The 19,112-nt window shown below is 44.7% G+C and overlaps 1 protein-coding gene across 1 annotated transcript in view; it reads right to left on the reverse strand.

Moving 5' to 3' along the window:
• Cdh13 (cadherin 13) overlaps positions 1-19,112 on the reverse strand; it is a 996,812-nt gene that overhangs the window by 766,923 nt on the left and 210,777 nt on the right. Inside the window, exon 2 of the mRNA XM_052728155.1 lies at positions 9,636-9,747. Coding sequence (XP_052584115.1) covers positions 9,636-9,747 — 112 coding nt within the window. The remainder of the gene's footprint in view (positions 1-9,635; positions 9,748-19,112) is intronic.

The following is a 19,112-nucleotide window of genomic DNA, read 5'->3' on the forward strand; positions in this document are numbered from 1 at the left end:
AGTTGAGACAGGATGTCGTGCTTGATAACTGTTGTTATATATAATTTTACTGGGTTAAAGTTAAAACTTTCCTCTTTAATTAAACAGAAAAGGGGAAATGCTGTGGAATAATGCTTTTGTACACTGATTTAATAAAATGCTGATTGGCCAGTAGCCAGGCAGGAAGTATAGGTGGGATAAGCAGACAAGGAAAATTCTGGGAAGAGGAAGGCTGAGTGAGGAGATACCAGCCCGCTGTCCAGGGAGCAGCATTAATGGCACACAGGTAAAGCCATGGAACATGTGGCAACATATAGATGAACAGAAAGGACTGAGTTTAAGTGTAAGAGCTACTCAGTAGTAAGCCTGAGCCATACAGTTTTTAATTAATATAAGCCTCTGTGTGTTTACCTGGGTCTGAGCAGCGGTGGACCAGGCAGGACATAGGAAAACATTCAGCTACAATGATGGGTCATATTGTGATATTAATAAACCACCTAAACCCAGGTTTTCCCAAAGCCAACTCAAACCTAGAATTTTTTATTATGGGAGATGGTAACTATACTGGTTAGTTTGAATTGTTAACTTGACATAACCTAGAGTCACCTAGAGAGACAGACTTTCTGAGGCATTATGTAGATCAGATTGGCCTGTGGGGGCATGTCTGTGGGGAGCTGTCTCAATTATTAATTAATACAGGAAGACCGGACCATTGTGGGCAGTACTATTCTCTGTGCAACGGGTCCTGAACAACATGAAAGAGGGAAAATATTAACTGAGAGCAAAGAGAGGTGCAATTATTCTCCCTTTGCTTTATACTCTGGGTGTATGTGATGTGACTAGCCTCTTGAGTCCCTGGTGTGACTTCCTCCAAAATGATGATCTTGGGATTCAAAGACAAATAAACCCTTTCCTAAGTTACTTTTTGTCAAGGTGTTTGCCATAGCAGCAAAAATGAAACTAAGGCAGAAACTTTACACGTTCTTGATGGACCTGCGTAGAGTTGAGGCATAGATTACAACCAAACACCTCTGACTAGCATGCGCTTGTTACAGGAATGAGGGGCAGAGGTCCAAAGAGCTGACAGGTCTGTGTTTCAACTAGGAAGTTGACTGGAGTAGGATTCTTTCATGGGATCTCTCCCCCTCTCTCCCCCATCTCCCCCATCTCCCCAGTTTCTCTTCCCTCTCTCCTCCCTCTCCCCCATCTCCTCTTCTCTTCCCCCTCTCTCTCCTCCCTCTCTCCCCTCTCCTCTCTGGCTCTGTTCTTGCCCTTATCCCACATTGCCCTCTCTCACAACCAATTCTGTTCTGATATGTCTTGTTTTAGCCACCCCCATCTTTCAACTTCTGAAATGGCTCCCAGGCAACCTGGGCCCTGCCACTCTCCTCTTCCATCTGCCTCCTGTTCTGAACTCCCAGAACTCCAACCTCACCCAGCCTCACATGGCCCCTGCTGGTATGCCACCTGAAATGACAATTCAGTCTTAGCAATAGATTCCCAAGTCTTTGGTCAATTATGAGTACATCCACAGGAGTGCAAATGCTGAGTTACATGGTAACTGTTTCCTTGTCTAAGAACTGTCCAGCATACTTGCCAAAGAGGCTGCACCTTTCTCTTCCCACCAACAGCCTAAGGACTCCATATTCTTGTTAACACTCATCATCCCACTGTTTTATCTGGGATACAAGGTGTTCTCTTTTAGTTTTGCTGTGTACATCCTTGACATCTGATGCCAAAGGTTACTAACCCAGGCCTCTCATCTCCTAACACTGTCCTGTTTTCTTCACCAGGAATAATGGCTGTTGTCCATCATAGCAATGACACATGATTTATCCAGGGCACATTGCTTTGTTCCCATGAGAGCTTGGAGAGCAATGGTGACTTCAAAAAGGTGAACTGAGAGGTCTGTAAAGAGCAAGCAGGATAAACAAGGAAGACCAAGGAGATGGCAGGGCCCCAGGGAAGCTACCATTGTTCCAGCACAATTTCTGGAAGCCAGCATTTCAGGGCTTACTATAGATGAGCTCTTAGTCAAAGTCCTTCACAAAGATTAACAGTTAATCTTCCTGGCAACCCATTGTGGTGCCTTCCATGACCATTTTCTTTTCTCAAAAGGGATGTATAGGAAGTTTTTTTTTTTTCCGTTTTTTTATTTTCCAATGTCAAATAACTGGCTGACCTTAGATATTTTAAAAACTTTTATATTACCTTTCTTGCTCCCCCTCCATCTTCCCCCACCTCCTTCTCCCTCCTCCCACATCTCTCTGCGTTGTGGCAGAAACACATGTACCATGGCCAGTGTGTGAGTGGAGATCTGGTGGGGTCTGGCCTCTCTTTCTATCGTATGGGTTCTGGGGTTCCAATTCAAGTCTGCAGGTTTGGCAGCAAGCATCTTCACTCACTGAACCACCTTGTTGACCCTGACCTTGCATGTGTGAACACATACAGCCTGACTCAGGGTGCATCTATGATTAGAACCTGGGTCTGCTTAACAATCAGAGATTTAAGAAAATAAAACAAAATTCGCAATGGTGGTGACAAAATTCTTCAGTTCAGTACTTCAGATCACAGTGAGCTGCCAAAGAGGACACACCCAGAGGGCAGTTTGTTGAAAGGCTATCAGTGGGATACCTCAGCCTGTGTGTTTTACTCTTTCTGCTGCCCAGGAAGCATAGGCTGAGAGAGCTCCATCTGCCTCATTGTCCCTCAGGTGACAAGACCTCTTCTTCTGTCCCTTTGTGTATTTCCTCTTCTTCATAGTGAAACTGAGGAACTGTGTCCACTAGAAAGATCCAGAAGCCTTTCTCCTCATCTCTTCCTTGTGGGCGAATGTGAGTTCATTCCTTAGCATACAGTCTTTCAGTTATGATTTCCTATTTATAATGTAGTTGTTAATGATGCACCCATGAGGATCTTGATAAACATTAATTGGCTGATTACAAGGTCTCTAAAAATACATTGATAGGAGGAAAGTGAAGAAAGAAGAAGATGCCATTCTTACAGCGCTCTGTTGCAACAGAATACTGTTCACATGGAGGGCTCCATGTCCCACCCCAAAATATACTCGATGACATAATGATAGACAGATTTAAGTACCACAGAGTAACTTCCCTTGGCATATTGTGACAGCTTAAAACAGAGACAACACTTGAAACTTTGACCTTTCTCAGCTCTACCCACACTGCAGACCAGGTGCTATTAAATACTCTCGCTCCTCAGTCAATCTCTCCGTAATTAAGTGTAATTTAGAAATATGGAGGATGGCCATAAAATGGAAGCCTCAGGAGTTCCCTACAGGTTTCTACTCTCCAGAATAAAAGAAGATAGACAGAGAAAAGCCAGCTAGATCTCAGCAAGGATGCATTTCCCACTGGCCAGGTGAGAAAGTCCATCATTTGTCACCATCCCATTGAAAATTTTACAGCAGGGTCAAAGGGGCCTTTGTCTGGACATTTAGTTCACTGATTGTGTGCTTCCCAAGTTAGGATGCAAAACACCTCTCACATCACTTTTTCATTAATTGCCTTCATTTTTCAAGCTCCCTATTTGATTTATAGTCAATTAAAAACACACTGAAAAGTCATGACTCGCGTGTGCATTAAGTACAGATGTGATTAATGCCATACCAATGATTCCCTGGATGACCTGGCAGCTGACCAAGGTTGGTGATACAGTGGCATGACCAGGAAGTATCTGGGTCAAGAGTATATATGGGGATAGTGGGAAGCCAGGAATAGAGGGATCATAGGAAACATGTCCTGGCATCAATCCAAAACCAAGAAAAAGAGTCACTTTTTCTATATTATAGAGGAAGATTGAATTTAGCTCTGAGTGTTAAAAAAATTGCTGTAAAGGCTTTCCTTCACCTAAGTTGATGAAAACAATGAGAAAATTAAATGACAAAATTCCTTAATGTTTCACCATCACCATCAACCAAAACAATGGGACTCTAGACATAGGAGACTGAAAACCAGTGCCTTAGAGTCTTGAGATCAAATATTTTTTTCTTTTTTGTTTTTTCCCAAGACAGGGTTTTTCTGTATAGCCCTGGCTGTCTTGGAACTTGCTCTATAGACCAGGCTGGCCTTGAACTCACAGAGATCCACCTGCCTCTGCCTCCCAGGTGCTGAGATTAAAGGCATGTGCCACCATCACCTTACTTTGAGTTCAAATCTTGACTCTTGCAGCTATAAGAGATATCAGCTTGAGTAAACTGCTTCACTTAACTCAGCCTTAGGTGTTTTCATCTGGAAAATGGTCACACAAGAATATCTTTCCTTTAAAGGCTGTTGTTAGATTCCAAGGGACACTTGATAGCTGGGAACAACACACAAGGTCAGGGCTCAAGACTATAAACAGTGCACAGATCAGCATGGCTGGTATCCTATGTCTCCATGTCTCTAATGTATGCAACCTGTCACATTTTAAGAAGTGGTCCATCTTCCCTCCATGCCTCATTCTGTATGGCTGTAGGGATTGACCTGAGGAAGACAGATGGCTAAATGCAAAGTGTGTTCTGCTAAGAACAACAGGCACATGCCCTTGCTTTCATTCTCAAGTGGACCAAGTCTTCTCCAGGGTCTCTGGTTTCCCCTGAGAAAGTTGCTTCCTCTGTGGTCCATTTTGTCAGGAGTTTTATTTTGCTTTAATGCAATAATACCATCTTGTTAGCATCTGCATAGTGAAGGCTACCAGCCTCCCTTGCAGCTAAGTTGGCTATATGAACAAGTCTGCTGATGGATCAGAGTAAGATGGCCCACATCAATTTCAATCTGAGATAGTCAAAAATATTGGGTATCATACTTTCCTACACTCTTTCTTGACCTCCAGTCTGTCTGTCATACTGGAAGGAGAGTCAGATTAATAGTACTTCTACACTTCACTGTGGTAAATCACTCTGTGCAGCTTTATGTTTGGTTTGTGTGTATACATATTAGGAGGCATAAGCAGTAGAGGATGAAACTATGAGGAAGAATACAGTCCTGGTAATGTCTGGGTGACCAATGGGATGTCCATTCTGGACAGTGGATGCTGAACACACCTACCAGCAGAGGCTGGGGTAATCACAAACATGGTATCCCCTAGGGAACTCAATGACCACAGATCCCTGTGGCGTTGGGAAGGTTAGTTTGAGCTGACGTGAATGAGGCAGGATATTGCACTTGGTAACTTGGTGTTTCCCATCCTGGTTAGGTACCTAGGTAGCCACCCCAGTGTACTGCCTTCTAATTGTATTTCCCCCTTTCCTTGTACTTCTTATGGACACTGGAAATAATTCCCCTTCCCAGTTCTCCTTTCAAGACTTAGATGAAACCAAAAAAGTTTTGGCCAAGTTATGGTGAGCTGGGGGGCTTTGCATTGTACTCAGAAAGATCCAGTAAAAGGATACCGCTGGGTACATTAGAAGAGAGAGTGGGATGCCATGTTTTGATCCCAGCAGCTTGTTGAAAAATGGCCCTTTAAAGAAGAAAGCAAGTCTAGTTAGCAGTGAGGGGAGTAGAATAAAGAGTTATTTGGATGTGAAGGAAATGAAAGGCTTTAGAACAACTGAAGGGAAGATGTACTGGAGTGAACAGTGAATAAAATATTAGGGAAATAAAAGGAGTGAGGTGACCATTAGTAACGGTTAAAGCAGGAAAAGGCAAGTCACCAGGAAGCAAGGAAAAAGATGAAAAAGGATAAAAGGAAATAGTACTGTCAGCACAAAGAAAGCAGGAATCCTGGAACAGAATAAACACCCCCCAGAACCCCAGAAAGCGGAACACAGAAGTGGTTGAATGCAAACCCCAGATATGAGCAGAGGTGATCTATCCATCAGGTAAAGGGCCAACACTTCAGGTAACTTTGTAAAACACTACAGTGTGTGGTCGATTAATTGATTATGCTGTAACTCTGCCTTGGTAACATAAAAATTTGCAAGGACTTGCAACCAAACTTCTTTAATTTTTAAAACATTTTTTATCTGTCCCCCCACCCCCTTCTCTCTCTCCCCCCCTTCTCTCTCTCTCTCTCTCTCTCTCTCTCTCTCTCTCTCTCTCTCTCTCTCTGTGTATGTGTGCTCGTGTATATGCACATGGCACAGCACATGTGTGGAAGTCTGAGGACAACTTATAGGAATCAGCTTTCTCCTTCCACTGCATGCATCTCGGGCACTGATCCCAGGTCCTCAGGCTTGGCAGCAGGTGTCTTTACCTACTCAGTAATCATGCTGGCCTGTAACCAAATTTCTTAAATATTACAATATTACAAAGAAAGAGAACATACAAAGTGCATACATCATGAACAGGCCCAGGATCATGTCACTCACCTACTTCTTCTTAACCTTCAGCACCCAGACAACATCAGCTTTTATTTCTACATTACTGAAATATCGCAAATCATTCCATTTATCTATAATATGTAAATTCAAATAGCCAAGCTTTTTTTTTTTGTTTGTTTGTTTTTGGTTTTGGTTTTTTTTGTTTGTTTGTTTTTGGTTTTTTGTTTAATTTTCAGGCTCTGTTTGAGTTTTTTCCATTTACCGTCCAGGTGTTAGTTCACGTCAGCACGTAAACCTCTCAAAGTTGGTTCTTTACACTTTTTCCAAGACAGAAGGGTTTGTGCTGACTCTTTTAAGATGCATAGAAGGGGTTGTTGGAGAGATGGTTCGGGGGTTAAGAGCACATAGTGCTCCTCCAGAGGACCTGAGTTTGGTTCTGAGAACCCATGTCAGGTGGCTCATAAGGGCTTCTCCCCGGAGTGGTTCTCAAACTATGGGTCATGACCTCTTTAGGGGTTCGAACAATCTTTTCATAGGGATCACCTAAGACCATCAGAAAGCACAGATATTTTTATTACAATTCATAACAGTAGCAAAATTACAGTCATGAAGTAGCAACAAAAATAATTTTATGGGTATGGGGGGGGGGTCTCCACAACATGAGAGACTGTATTAAAGGGCTGCAGCATTAGGAAGGTTGAGAAACACTGCTCCAGAGAATCTGATAACCTTTTCTGGCCTCAGTAGGCACCTGCACTCTGGTGGACATAGCCCCACACAGGTACACACACATAATTAGTTAAAAATAAATCTTTAAAATTGCACAGAGCCGGGTGGTGGTGGTGCTCACCTTTAATCCCATCACTCAGGAGGAAGAGGCAGGTGATCTCTGTGAGTTCGAGGCCAGCCTGGGCTACAGAGTGATTTCCAGGACAGGTTCCAAAGCTACACAGAGAAACCCTGTCTCGAAAAACCAAAAAAAAAAAAAAATTTTTAATTAAAAAAATAAAATTGCACAGAAAAAAAAAACTGATGAGTAAGAAGAGAGAGAGCTGGGGTGGAAGTGGCTAAAAAGTACTGGAACCGTCCATTTTATACTAAAGGCTTTGACTTCCTCATTACGGGTGGAATAGATTGGGCATTTCTCCTCTTGAAGACTCCGGTTGTTCGAAACAATTTTCAACAGGCCTTCTCCAGGCTCCACAACCTTTCCTCCCCAGCTAGACACAGTTAACCTCATCCACAGACTCTACTCAGAATAAATTCCATTCCTCGTCACCTTGAGAGATACTTACAAGCACCTAGCCAGCGCTGCTCCTTGTATTTTGTCTTAGTAACAGATATGGACAAGCAATTTCACTAGAGGGGCTAACCAAAGTTTGCTGGCCCAACATCTCACACACAAACACAACATTTTAAACTGTGATTGATTCCCATATCACTGGGTTTCCCTGAGTGTGTTGTCATAAATAAGCCTGCTCTCATTTAGCATTTAGGAGCTTACACAGGAGCAATGGCTATAACCAAGTTAATTACTTAGGGGATTAAGACCACACACACACACACACACACACACACACACACACACACACACACACACACACTAACACACACACACCTCTGATATTGGAATGTACAGTATAGTACAGTTTAAATTAAAAAGTCCCCTAAACTATGATGGTTCCTAGCTCCTTGGTGGTGAATTGGAAGCTGTTTGATGTCATGAAGATTATAGAAGCAATCACATTTATGGGCCTGCTTTGCATACCAGCTCTATTAATTTCCATACTGAGGGTGGCTTTGCATTTCCCAACATGTTAACAGTGATGCCATTTGGGATAACCACTTGGAACAAACAAACAAACAGAAAAAAGGGAAAGCAAGAGACAGAGACGGGCAGATGGACAGACAGACACAGAAATGAGGTAAGAGAAAGGTCAGAATGTTTGTCATCAAGCAAGTTCTACTCGAAATATATTGATTCATATCAGTGCAGAGATCAAAGGGCAAATGAGTATTCCCGATGGCCTGACCCCAGAGTCACACTCGGAAGCATGGTTACTAGGAAGTTGTATCTGGGGACTCGCTTCTTATGCCGGTCTTGTACCTTGTCACTAGACTCTAATTGTGATGGTCTCATTGGTGCCATTGTGCCAGGGTGTTCCCAGCCTTGGAGCCCCTGATGTTCAATATCCCAACATCATGGCTGTGTTCCTTTAAACCCTTATAACAGGTACCAGCCTCCTAGAATATTCTGATCAGTCAAGCCGTTTGATGTGCACATATCATCCATGTCCCACGGAAATGGGGCTGGCACAAAAGGCTACCCTGAGTCCGTAAGAGCAAACACATATGCAATCACCCTATTTACAGGTGCCTTTGAGCATCTGACCAAATTAGGTCATTGCTTGCATATCTATTATCCTCCAATATCAAAGAATGGGGGTCTGGAGAGATGGTTCAGCAGTAAAGAGCACCCACCTCTCTTGCAGAGGACCAGAGTTCAGTCCCCAGCATCCACATAGGGTGGCTCACAACCATACGTGCCTCCATTCCAGGAGATCCAACACCTTCTTCTGGCCTTTTCAGGCAGCTGCACTCATGTGCACACACATACACAAATACAGCCGCATGATTAAAAATAAAATAAATCTTTAAAAATGTTCAAAGAACGGTGCTCAAAAGTCTATAATTAATTGGTTAGATCTACCATCAATTTCAAACTCTATTGTGTAAAAACGGCACTCACTAGGCATTTGTCTCCAGGCTTTTATTCTCTTAAAGGTAAAGTGAGATAATATTGGTGTTAAGTACAGTGCAGGATTGTAACCAGATCGGAGAGACGCACATTTTCAGGAAATCAATTGGAATTTGGGGAATTTGACTTTAATCCACAGAAGCAGCTGAAAAGATTTGAATCTTTTTCAAGACCATCTTATCAGCTTTGAGAACAAGAGTTTTTGATTCTTATGTCTACAAATTCCCAGCTGCCAATATCCTGCCCTCGACATTATTTTGATCTAATGCCACATGTGAGAAAAGCCAGGTAGAGCAGCAATCTATAAGAAGGCAATGATTTTACTCTTGGGTCTGCCCTATGAAAATAGAATTCATTTTCTCCACACAGCACAGAGCTACCCTGGAGACTGGTAGTCCCCCTTTCTGGGTGTGGGGCAGGTGGGCTCATTGGAGACAAAATACTGAGAAGAGATTCACGCCCTGTATTAATCCACAAGCTGGAAAGTCTGTCATTTGATTGAAACAATCCACCCAGGACCAAGCAGTGACGTAAGAAATGTGACCAGAAAACATGAGGAACTCCCACACCCTGAGATACGTTCAAACAGCAGGGAAGTCCACATGAGTGGCCCCAGAGCATCTTGGGATGGCTTACAGTTTAGAACAGGCTGGTCCTCGATGAATTCAGCAGGCTGCTGGATGTGTATCACCTTCTGCTGGAATCCAGGAGTGCAGTCCAAGTCATCTGCAGCTGTTACAAGGAACACCTGAGAAAAGGAAGCAATCAATATTTCAACAGCAGCTAACATGTTTGCCCTGCTAACTTTCTTTCTTCCTTTTAACAAAATCTGCAACTTTTAGAAATGAGCTGAGGTTTCAGTTTCATTTCCCCAAACGAAGAGGTAAGCTGATGCACCTCTCAGGGCTGCCAACAGCTCATTTTTGGCAATGAGATTTTTTTGGAAGATGCAAGACTAGGAACAGGTGCTGCGACTTCCATTAAGTTGAAGTTAAAGAAATAATGTCGTAAGAGTTTTACACCTGCTAAGAATCGCACTATGGTCGCCATGTGTGAAATTTCATTACAAAAACTGTCATTTTCTGGTGACGCCTGAGTTAAAACCAACTTCATGTTCATACATGCAAAGGAACAATGTCATCTCCAAAAAGGAGGAAAAAGAAAACAGAACTTTCTCTCTGGAGTTACTTCTAGAAGTATTGCAAGGTCTGTTGAACCTTCACCCTGGTCTTCCACGGTGGCAAAGAGCCATAGGTGGCCACTGCACACCAACAGTGTAGCTGACCCCACACTGAGGCATTGTTGGGCATAATATTGTCAAATGGACACAAACCAGAGTCACCGTGGTAGGGGTGGCACCACCCATAGTGGGCTGTGAGACATTGTCTTGATTGATGATGGATGTTGGAGGGTCCAGCCCACTGTGGGTGGTACCACCCCTAGGCAGGTGATCCTGACTCAGCAAGCTGGAAGGAGCAAGCCAGTAAGCAGTATTCATTCCCACCTCGCTCCTTCCTTGCTTCTGCTTGACTTCTTGCCTTGGCTCTCTTGATGATGGACCATGACCCAGATATGTAAGACAGATAAACCCTTCCCTCCCCAATTCGTTTCTATCAAGCCACAGATAGAATCTAAACCATCAAAAAATAATTTTATAGTAATTGTTCACTGAAATGATAACATTTTATATATGGTGCAAAAGAAAAGCAGCTGTTACAATTAATTTCACCGGTTTCTTTTCACTTTTGCAAATTTGGCTTACTGAAAATATAAAATGTGCGATTCTTTCCAAGGTCTCACTTTTGTCCTAGGGATGTCTTCTCATCCGTCACTCAAAACAAACAAAAATAAAACCTGGGCTATACCGTTGTAAAGCACTTTCCTCCAAGCAGGGCATGGCCGTTGCTGTTTTGAAAACAGAGCAGCTACCATGATTACCCCTAAGAGACACTTGTAAGTCTGGGCCCACCAGCGTTCTCACGTATGGGTGGGTAGCGGGCAGAGGTGCTTGGCTCATAAAACGACACACTGGGAGGCTCACAAGGTACATGAAGTCTCTCACCTAAGAGGATACGTAAGTGTTAACCGTTACTAAGAAGGGCGAGGACCAGGCCGGGTGGTGGTGCACGCCTTTAATCCCAGCATTCGGGAGGCAGAGCCAGGCAGATCTCTGTGAGTTCGAGCCCAGCCTGGGCTACAAAGCGAGATCCAGGACAGGCACCAAAACTACACAGAGAAACCCTGTCTTGGGGGAAAAAAAAAAAAAAGAAGGGCGAGGATCTCCTTGGGTGCCATGTGCTCCTCTAAGTAGACCCAGTTATTCTCACTGGCTCATCAAGCCAGACTTGGATGGAATCTGTGAGTGATCCATGTGGGGTTAATAGACAATTGTTCATAACTCCCCAGAAGTCACTTACATGCTTTGGGATTTGAAAGCATGGAGCAAGGTCTAACTTAGATAAAAACAGACTTAAGATCTATAAGCAGAGACTATCATCTCCAGGGAGAGAGGCCTGCCCTGGGGCTCACGTGTGTACACCCGGCATCACATACTCACACAGGCCTGCTTCCGAGGCTTCAAAAGCAAAGCCAAGATGTTTGAGCCCTTATCACACAGCAAGTCCTGGGTTACACTCACTCTGAACATAATCTGGGATAGTCTCCCCGGCAGCCTCATGATGCACAGACACGTAGATTTTGCAAAAGCCTGAACTTCTAGGAAGCAAATTAACTATGCCCAAGATCTACACATAGATGGGTGGAGTCAGAATCTGAATCCAAGTTTAAATGTCCTCTGACCTGTCTCCTGGAAAGAGCCTTTTTCATTTCCGACCCTCAGACCTTCTCTCTAGGCTACAAACTATATAGACCTCTTTAGAGGTCGCATATCAGATATTTCCGTTATGATTCATAACAGCAACAAAATTACAGTTATGAAGTAGCAACAAAAATAATTTTATGGTTGGGAGGGGGTCACCACAACATGAGGAACTGTATTAAAGGGTCTCAGCCAGCATTTGGAAGGTTGAGAACCGCTGCTATAGAGACTGCTTTGTTTTAATTTTCTAAGCTAGCTCTCCAAAAAGTATAAAAGGCTTCTCTAATCTGAGCTGAAATTACCATCACTGAATCCTTAGACATGTAACATGGGCAGCCTTCCAGCAATGGTGGAGGAGGGGATTTAGTTCACACAACCCAGCCCCCTGTCCTTCAAGATGGCTGGAAGGTGTGTAGTTGGCCTGCCAGTTTCCACCTGGAATCACACTCCAGTTGTACACCATGGTGGGTGTCTGGCTTGATAATTCAGGTTTCACTAGCTACCTTCTATCCTTGACTGATTTCCCCACCCTATCCATCTTTATCTGAATCCAGCCCTCCAAAGATTTGCACTCGAAACTTTGATTCAGCACTTGCTCTTAAAGAAACCAAACTCTGAAACCAGATGTTGTATTCTTAACCAGGGCACATCAGCAGTGTAGAAAGCGCATTTTCTTCTCCGCCAGCAAACTCCAAACAATATACAAAAGGTTGGCCACTGAGGAGCCGGGGCTCTACTGTGAATGCCAGCCTTCTGGGAAGCACTGAACCCCAAGGAACAGGAGCAAGAATCAATCTCAGGAGGTTGATGGTGTGGCCAGGCTGAGCCACTTCAGAGGAACTAAGGGTGGAGAAGTCACCACCCTGCCTGACATCATCTTTCTCAAATCAGAGGAGGAGGGAGGACACTGTAGCTCAGTGTCTGTGCAGGTCTGCCTGTAAGTGTCCCTGTGTCCAGAGACCGGGCTCTGGTTTGAAGCCTTCTCAAGCCATCATAAAGCTGACATCCTAAGTGGCACATGTGCAGAATGCAGACTTGGAGCTCAGAATAATTTGCCGGCATTGTTGCGAGCAGAAAATCTATAACCCGCTAATGCTAATTCAGTTAAACAGAAATGGGCGAAGGTCACACCTTGTGCCTGCGATTATATGTTAACCTCCTAATTGGCTAATTCTGCCCTCAAATCCCAGACCAGTCAACCAGTCACCCCAGACATATTGAGAAAAGCACAATTTCCCTAGGGACACTGAGCTAGTCATCCAGGAGGGAGAAATTCTGGTTCTATCAAGGAATAGTTATTTCTGCCTGAGTCTCCATGTTTTCTATGCTCAGTCCTTGCCCTGATTTCTTGACAGTGTCTATTCAGGATACTTCTAGAATTCTAAAAGAGAAATCAACCTTTTGCAGCTGCTGACTCCCAGGAAAAGTTGGAGCAATGGTAGACCTTCCAAAGGCATAGTTTCATCTTTGTGAATTTGGGGGTAAGTTATCTATGAGTCAAAAATTAAATAGCTTGTGTCACATCAGGTATTCCTTCAGTCTGTTGTTCAAGTTATTAGTTGAGCTCTTGGGATTCATTAGACTCTGTTACACCAGGTCCAGAGTATTAGTTAGTTTGTTTTCTGTTGCTGGGATGAGACACCCATCAAAAGCAAGTGGGGGAGGAAAGGGTTTATTTGGCTGATAGGTTACAGTCCCTCATTTAGGGAAGCCAACACAGGAACTCGAGGCAGGCTCTGAAGCAGAGGCCGTGATGGAACACAGCTTGCTTCCCATGCTTTACTCAGTCTGCTTTCTTTTTTTTTTTTTTTTTTTTTGGTTTTTCAAGACAGGGTTTCTCTGTGTAGCTTTGCTCCTTTCCTGGAACTCACTTGGCAGTCTAGGCTGGCCTCGAACTCACAGAGATCCACCTGCCTCTGCCTCCCGAGTGCTGGGATTAAAGGCGTGCGCCACCACCGCCCGGCCAGTCTGCTTTCTTAAACAGCTCCAGACCACCTGCCCAGGGGTGGCACTGCCCACAGTGGGCTGGGCCCTCCCACATCAATGATTAATCAAGAAAATGCTGCACAGACATGCCCACAGGACAATCCGATGAAGGCAGTTCCTCCGCTGAGGTTCCCTTTTCCCAGGTAACTCTGGTTTGGACCAAACTGACAAACACCAATCAGCCCAGCCAGGGACTTGTAGGGAAGCCTTGCAGTGTACCCTTCCGAAGTGTGGTCACCAGGGCCATTTTCCTTGTTCCAATTTGGTTGGCCTTTTGCTGACGGATTTGGTGTGCGCTGTAGATGCCCCGCACCTCTCTCTTCTCATCTAGGAAACATGAGGAGTGAGTTGTGTGTGGACTCAACAAGATGATTCATAGAATGTAATTAGAGAAGTGTTGCCCAGGAGAGGTGGTCGATAGACGTTAACTATCGCAGTATTATGGTCCAGAAGAGGAGAAGGGCATTAGCAAATCCTCATTTAAATAATCGACTAACTAAAATGAAAATCTAAGTTGAAAGGAAAGCATGACATCCTTTGGGCCTATTTCAAAGCTGGGTGGAGGTGCTAACCTCATCTAGGGACCTCAAGCAAACCCATCCCCTGAAGAGGAACCGCTCTGCTTTAAACTTGAGAATGAAAGAGGTTGAGTAAAGGGAGAGGAATGGACACTTATATCTTCTTTTCCAGTGTATACTTGGGATCTATGTATGCATATATGCATGTTTATATGTGCATGGGCGTGTGTGTGTGTGTGTGTGTGTGTGTGTGTGTGTGTGTGTGTGTGTGCCTGTGCATGCGAGGGCCCGGGGCTGATGAGTGTCTTACTCAGTTGTCCTCCGTCTCATGTGATGAGGCTGAATCTCTCACTAGGGTCCAGAGCTCACTAACTCTAGACTAGTCAGTCTCACTTGCTCGTCTATGCCCCCTGTATGCTGGGATGACAGGTGGCCATAATACTCCTCGGTTTTTATATGAGTTCTGGGGTCTGAACTGTGGTCTCCATTCTTGAGCAACAAGTCTATCACCTTCTGAGACCCCTCCCCAGCCCAAGACTTACTGCTTAATCCAATATAACCCACTTTCACATGAGTCATTCTGTGTCTCTCTGGTAATGCTGCAGCATACCTTGAAACCACACAACTGCATTTACAGTAGAATTCAGACTAATAGCACTTCCTAAAGCCAAAAGTCTCCCTGCTCAGTGATCAAAGAATGCTGTAGGCACTGTCTGACTTCTCAGAACTCAAGCCTGCATCTGCAGGTGATCCTGTCACGGATCCCCACTCTCTGACTAAGTGTGGGGCAGGTCATGGACCACCATCACTTCATGTTGTAAGAATTAACACCTGGCCTCCCTCCCTAGCCAGCTCAGCCTTTTCTTCAACAGGATTCAGTGTCACTGGTACGAAGATCCTACCTGGACAGAGTGCTCCACACCCTATGGAGCTTTGTCGAGCATAACCTACGAGCACTCCAAATATATCATCACTACCATGGCAATAATGGTCTTTGGATACGGTTCATGTGCTCATTTATGCATTAGTGCTCGATGCACATAAACAATAGGTGCAGATGCATCACTGTGAGCATGGCAACTATCGAGTTTTATAATCACCAAAGGATACCCATTGTTTGAAAATTACCATCAGTCTGCTCTGGAAGCAGATTCATGTCCTAGAAAGACAATAACCTCGGCTCTGAGCTACAGGGTTCAGTACAAATCCCAGCTCACTCACTGGAGTCACCCCGGGTGAGTCACCTGTGTCTCAGTGTTCCCAGATGGAAAATGGGAGAAATGATGGTCTGGTGCAGGTTTTTCTGAAGACTAAGTGAGATTATTGTAGAGGGGATAGCCACACATCGATTGCTCACACATCTTCATTGTTATCTCTGCACATTATATTTAAATGAGTGCATGTAATTTGCTGCTGTTCCCAGGGTAGTCAGGAACAGATGTCATTAAGATACTACTTGGTACTATTAGAAAACCGCCCAGTGGATAATGGCTCAGACCTGTGCAAACAGAAGCAGCAGGAATACGCATGCATCCAAGAGAAGAACAGAATGGGGCCTGTGCATGTCAGCGTCCCGCAGTGATAGTCCCTTCCCCTGCCCTGGCTGAGCAAGGAAGGCTACTTTTGTAAAAGGATCCAAGTATCCTTTAAGGTGGCAGAGCTCAGAGCTCTGTCCTCCCTCCAAGAGTCCCTGCCCTGAACTTATGACCAGAATTAAGAGCAGGTCATCAGGCCATCCTCTTGATACCTGACTCTTCTTGTGGCATCCTTTCCCCCTACAGCACAAACATTCTCTCTTTAAAAAGGGGTGGGTATGTTTATCCTGACTGGTGCTGTTTCAGGAGCCTAGCCAACTCTGAAGCTCCCTTCTTGAGGAAGGAATTCTCTCTTTCTCCTCTGTCTCTGTCTGTCTCTGTCACTGTCTCTTTCTCCTCCATGTTGTGGTGTGTGATGTTCCATCTTAATTGTCCTTGATGGGATTTAGACTCACCATGGAAACAAATCTCTAGACAGGTCTAAGAGGGATTACCTCGGGCTATGGTCCCAGGCTTGGGGGTGGGGGTGGGGCGAGAAAGCAAGCTGAGCACCAGCCTTCATCTCTCTCTGCTTCCTGACCGAAGTCGCCACGTGACCAGTGGGCTCACACTCCTGCTGCCTTGATGTCCCCGCCATGAGGGACTGTGCACCCTCACATTGTGAGCCAAGCAAAAACCTTCTCCCCTGAGTGGCTTTTGTCAGGCATCTTGTTCTAGCAAAACAAGAAACTGACATAGTTGTCAATCAGAAGCACTTGGGGTGGACCTGGTCAGCAGATGTGACTAGCAGAGAAGCAATGCAGTGTGTCATAGAGAAGAATCTTCCTGACGCATGGAGAGGACTTCTCAGGGCTGCCCTATGGCACCACGTCACTATGCCTAACTAACTCCCACCCCCTGGCTCCCTGGCACTCTCCCCTGGACTTTCAGGTATCTGAGTTATCCACGTGCACTTTAGACTTTAGAGACTGACTCTGGAGCCAAGAGCCTTCCTTGATGTGAGTCTCTAGATGAGTCACAACAGTACACACACCTTATACTGTTGGTTCCATTGCAATCATTCTGACCAGAAATCAGTGCCTAACATGATGAGCTTAGAAGGATTGTGGCCGCTTCAGCCCAGATGCTGAAATGTCCCATATGATCCCTTCCTCCTTCAATGAAAAAACAGAGGAAGAACTCTATGGTGTTAGTATGGCCCACTGACTTAATTAAGCACCTGTGCAGAACACAGACATCCAGGGGAGGTGGCTGGCCAGGAGCAGCCCCATCACTATGGGCCAGTTCACTGAGGTCTGTGTATGTCTGTCCCAGAGCTGGCCTGGCTGGTGATACAATGAACAGGCACAGAACCTGGGCAGAGAGCTTCCATGCTCCAGGTTCTGCAAACTTGTCCCAGTGGCCAGTGAGAAATAGCAAGACAGAAAGAATCAGATTAACACAGTGAGTCCAAAGCAGCATAAATACAAAGAAACTCCCTGCCACAAATAATGATCTCATGGGCTGCGGACAGCCTCAGATCTCATCTTCCCTTAAGCCAGTTTCCCGATATTATTCTTCCAGACAAAGCTGTTCACGTCTTCCAGAGCTGTTTTCCTAGTAGTGACTCACTCAGTGTTTGCTATTAGCCTGGATGGACAGGTGCTTTCTCCCTGTCACAAAGCACCTCGGGTTTGCTCTTGTCTGAGTAGCTCTGCAGCAAGAGTTTGGAGGGTCTTAGGCTCGTGGGAAAGAAAGGCTGCTCCCTCTGTCTCTAACTTGCAGGACGAAAAAAATGATAAAGCACTGAATTTTGATTGAGTCTTTATCCTGCCAAACACCAAAAGCCCAGACTGCTGAGAGGATTCGTCCACTATCCATGGACAGCCTAAGAAGACAGCAGTCCCAGGACTCTCATGCACGCACTCACACACATACACCTGCACCTGTCTGCACACCTAAGCTCCTATTATTGACACTCTGCTGGAGTCTAACTTCCTCAAAACGTTCTTGGTGTTTTAAAGCTGCAGGAATACAAGCAGCTGCTACCTTCCTAGCTGTTAAGGTAACAGATATTTAGAAATGATGTTGTTCCCGTGGAGACAAGCCAGAGTGTGCTTCTTGTCCCTTGGTGCGTCCTGTGGCTGTTTATGTGCACAATTTGAAACCAACACCTTGGACCTCATTTCTGATTGAGTGAGACTGGGCAGCTTTTCCTCAAATCATAAGGGAGTTAACTGTATGAATCTGAAAAAGAGTGAGACCAAAGGCAGAATTAGTACAAGTCTGTGTTGTGGGATATTTGTACACTGTGTGAAAATGTATTGCTGTGATTGGTGTAATAAAAAGCTGAATGGCCAATAGTTAGGCAGAAGAGAATAGGTGGGACTTCCAGGCAAAGAGAGAGAAACTGGGAAGAGGAATCTAGGCATGCGATTTTGCCAGCAGACTTGGAGCAAGTCATCTGAACAAGATATTGAAGCAAGTGCCATACTAAGAAGAGGTAACTGAGCCACATGGTGGAACTTAGATTTTAAAAAAATGGGTTAATTGCGTTATAAGAGTTATTTGGGGAAAAGCCTAAGCTAAGGCCAAGCTTTCATAATTAATAGTAAGTCTCTGAATCATTATTTGCAGACTGCAGTCCAGAAATAGTCTGACAAAAAGTCTACCTTCTGGTCGTGAGGCCATTTCTGTGGCTTTAACAAATGAGTCATCTGTCCATGTTGTCTTTGGGAGATGCTACATAATGTTTGTTGGACTCAGTTGCGGAGACACTTCAATGAAATGATATACAGGAAATAGAAAAAAAAAAAGAGATCCTCTAAAATGTCACCACCCTGCCCCCTAGACCCTGAGAATATGTTGGGTTACATATTTCACAGAGGGATCCAGGCTGGTTATCTTAGAAGATGTAAAAGGATCCAGGATCCTTCTTGTCCCCTAGAGGACAAGGATCTTTGAAAACAGGAAAGTGAAAATTGTGGAAGTGAAGGCACAGGGACACTGTGTAAGAGGGACCGGAGCAGCACTCAAGATGGGGACCCACAGCAGACAGCGAGTTTGCTCCGAGTGGGGAAAGGAACTGGTGCCAGAGGATTCTCCCCAGAAGGACTCCAAAAGGGAAAGGATCAATACTCCAACACCAGCAGTAATTGTCCTAAATGCTTCTCTCCTGAGCACTGATCGGCATAGATGGGATTCCTCCCTTTCCGATCTGTTCTTGTGCCTCAGTGAGTGAGTTCCCCATTTCCTTGATACCTCTGGACTGTAATTT

This window comes from Peromyscus californicus, unplaced genomic scaffold (genome assembly GCF_007827085.1).
Source record: "Peromyscus californicus insignis strain IS unplaced genomic scaffold, ASM782708v3 Scaffold_8__1_contigs__length_139910024, whole genome shotgun sequence".
Lineage (NCBI taxonomy): Eukaryota > Metazoa > Chordata > Mammalia > Rodentia > Cricetidae > Peromyscus > Peromyscus californicus.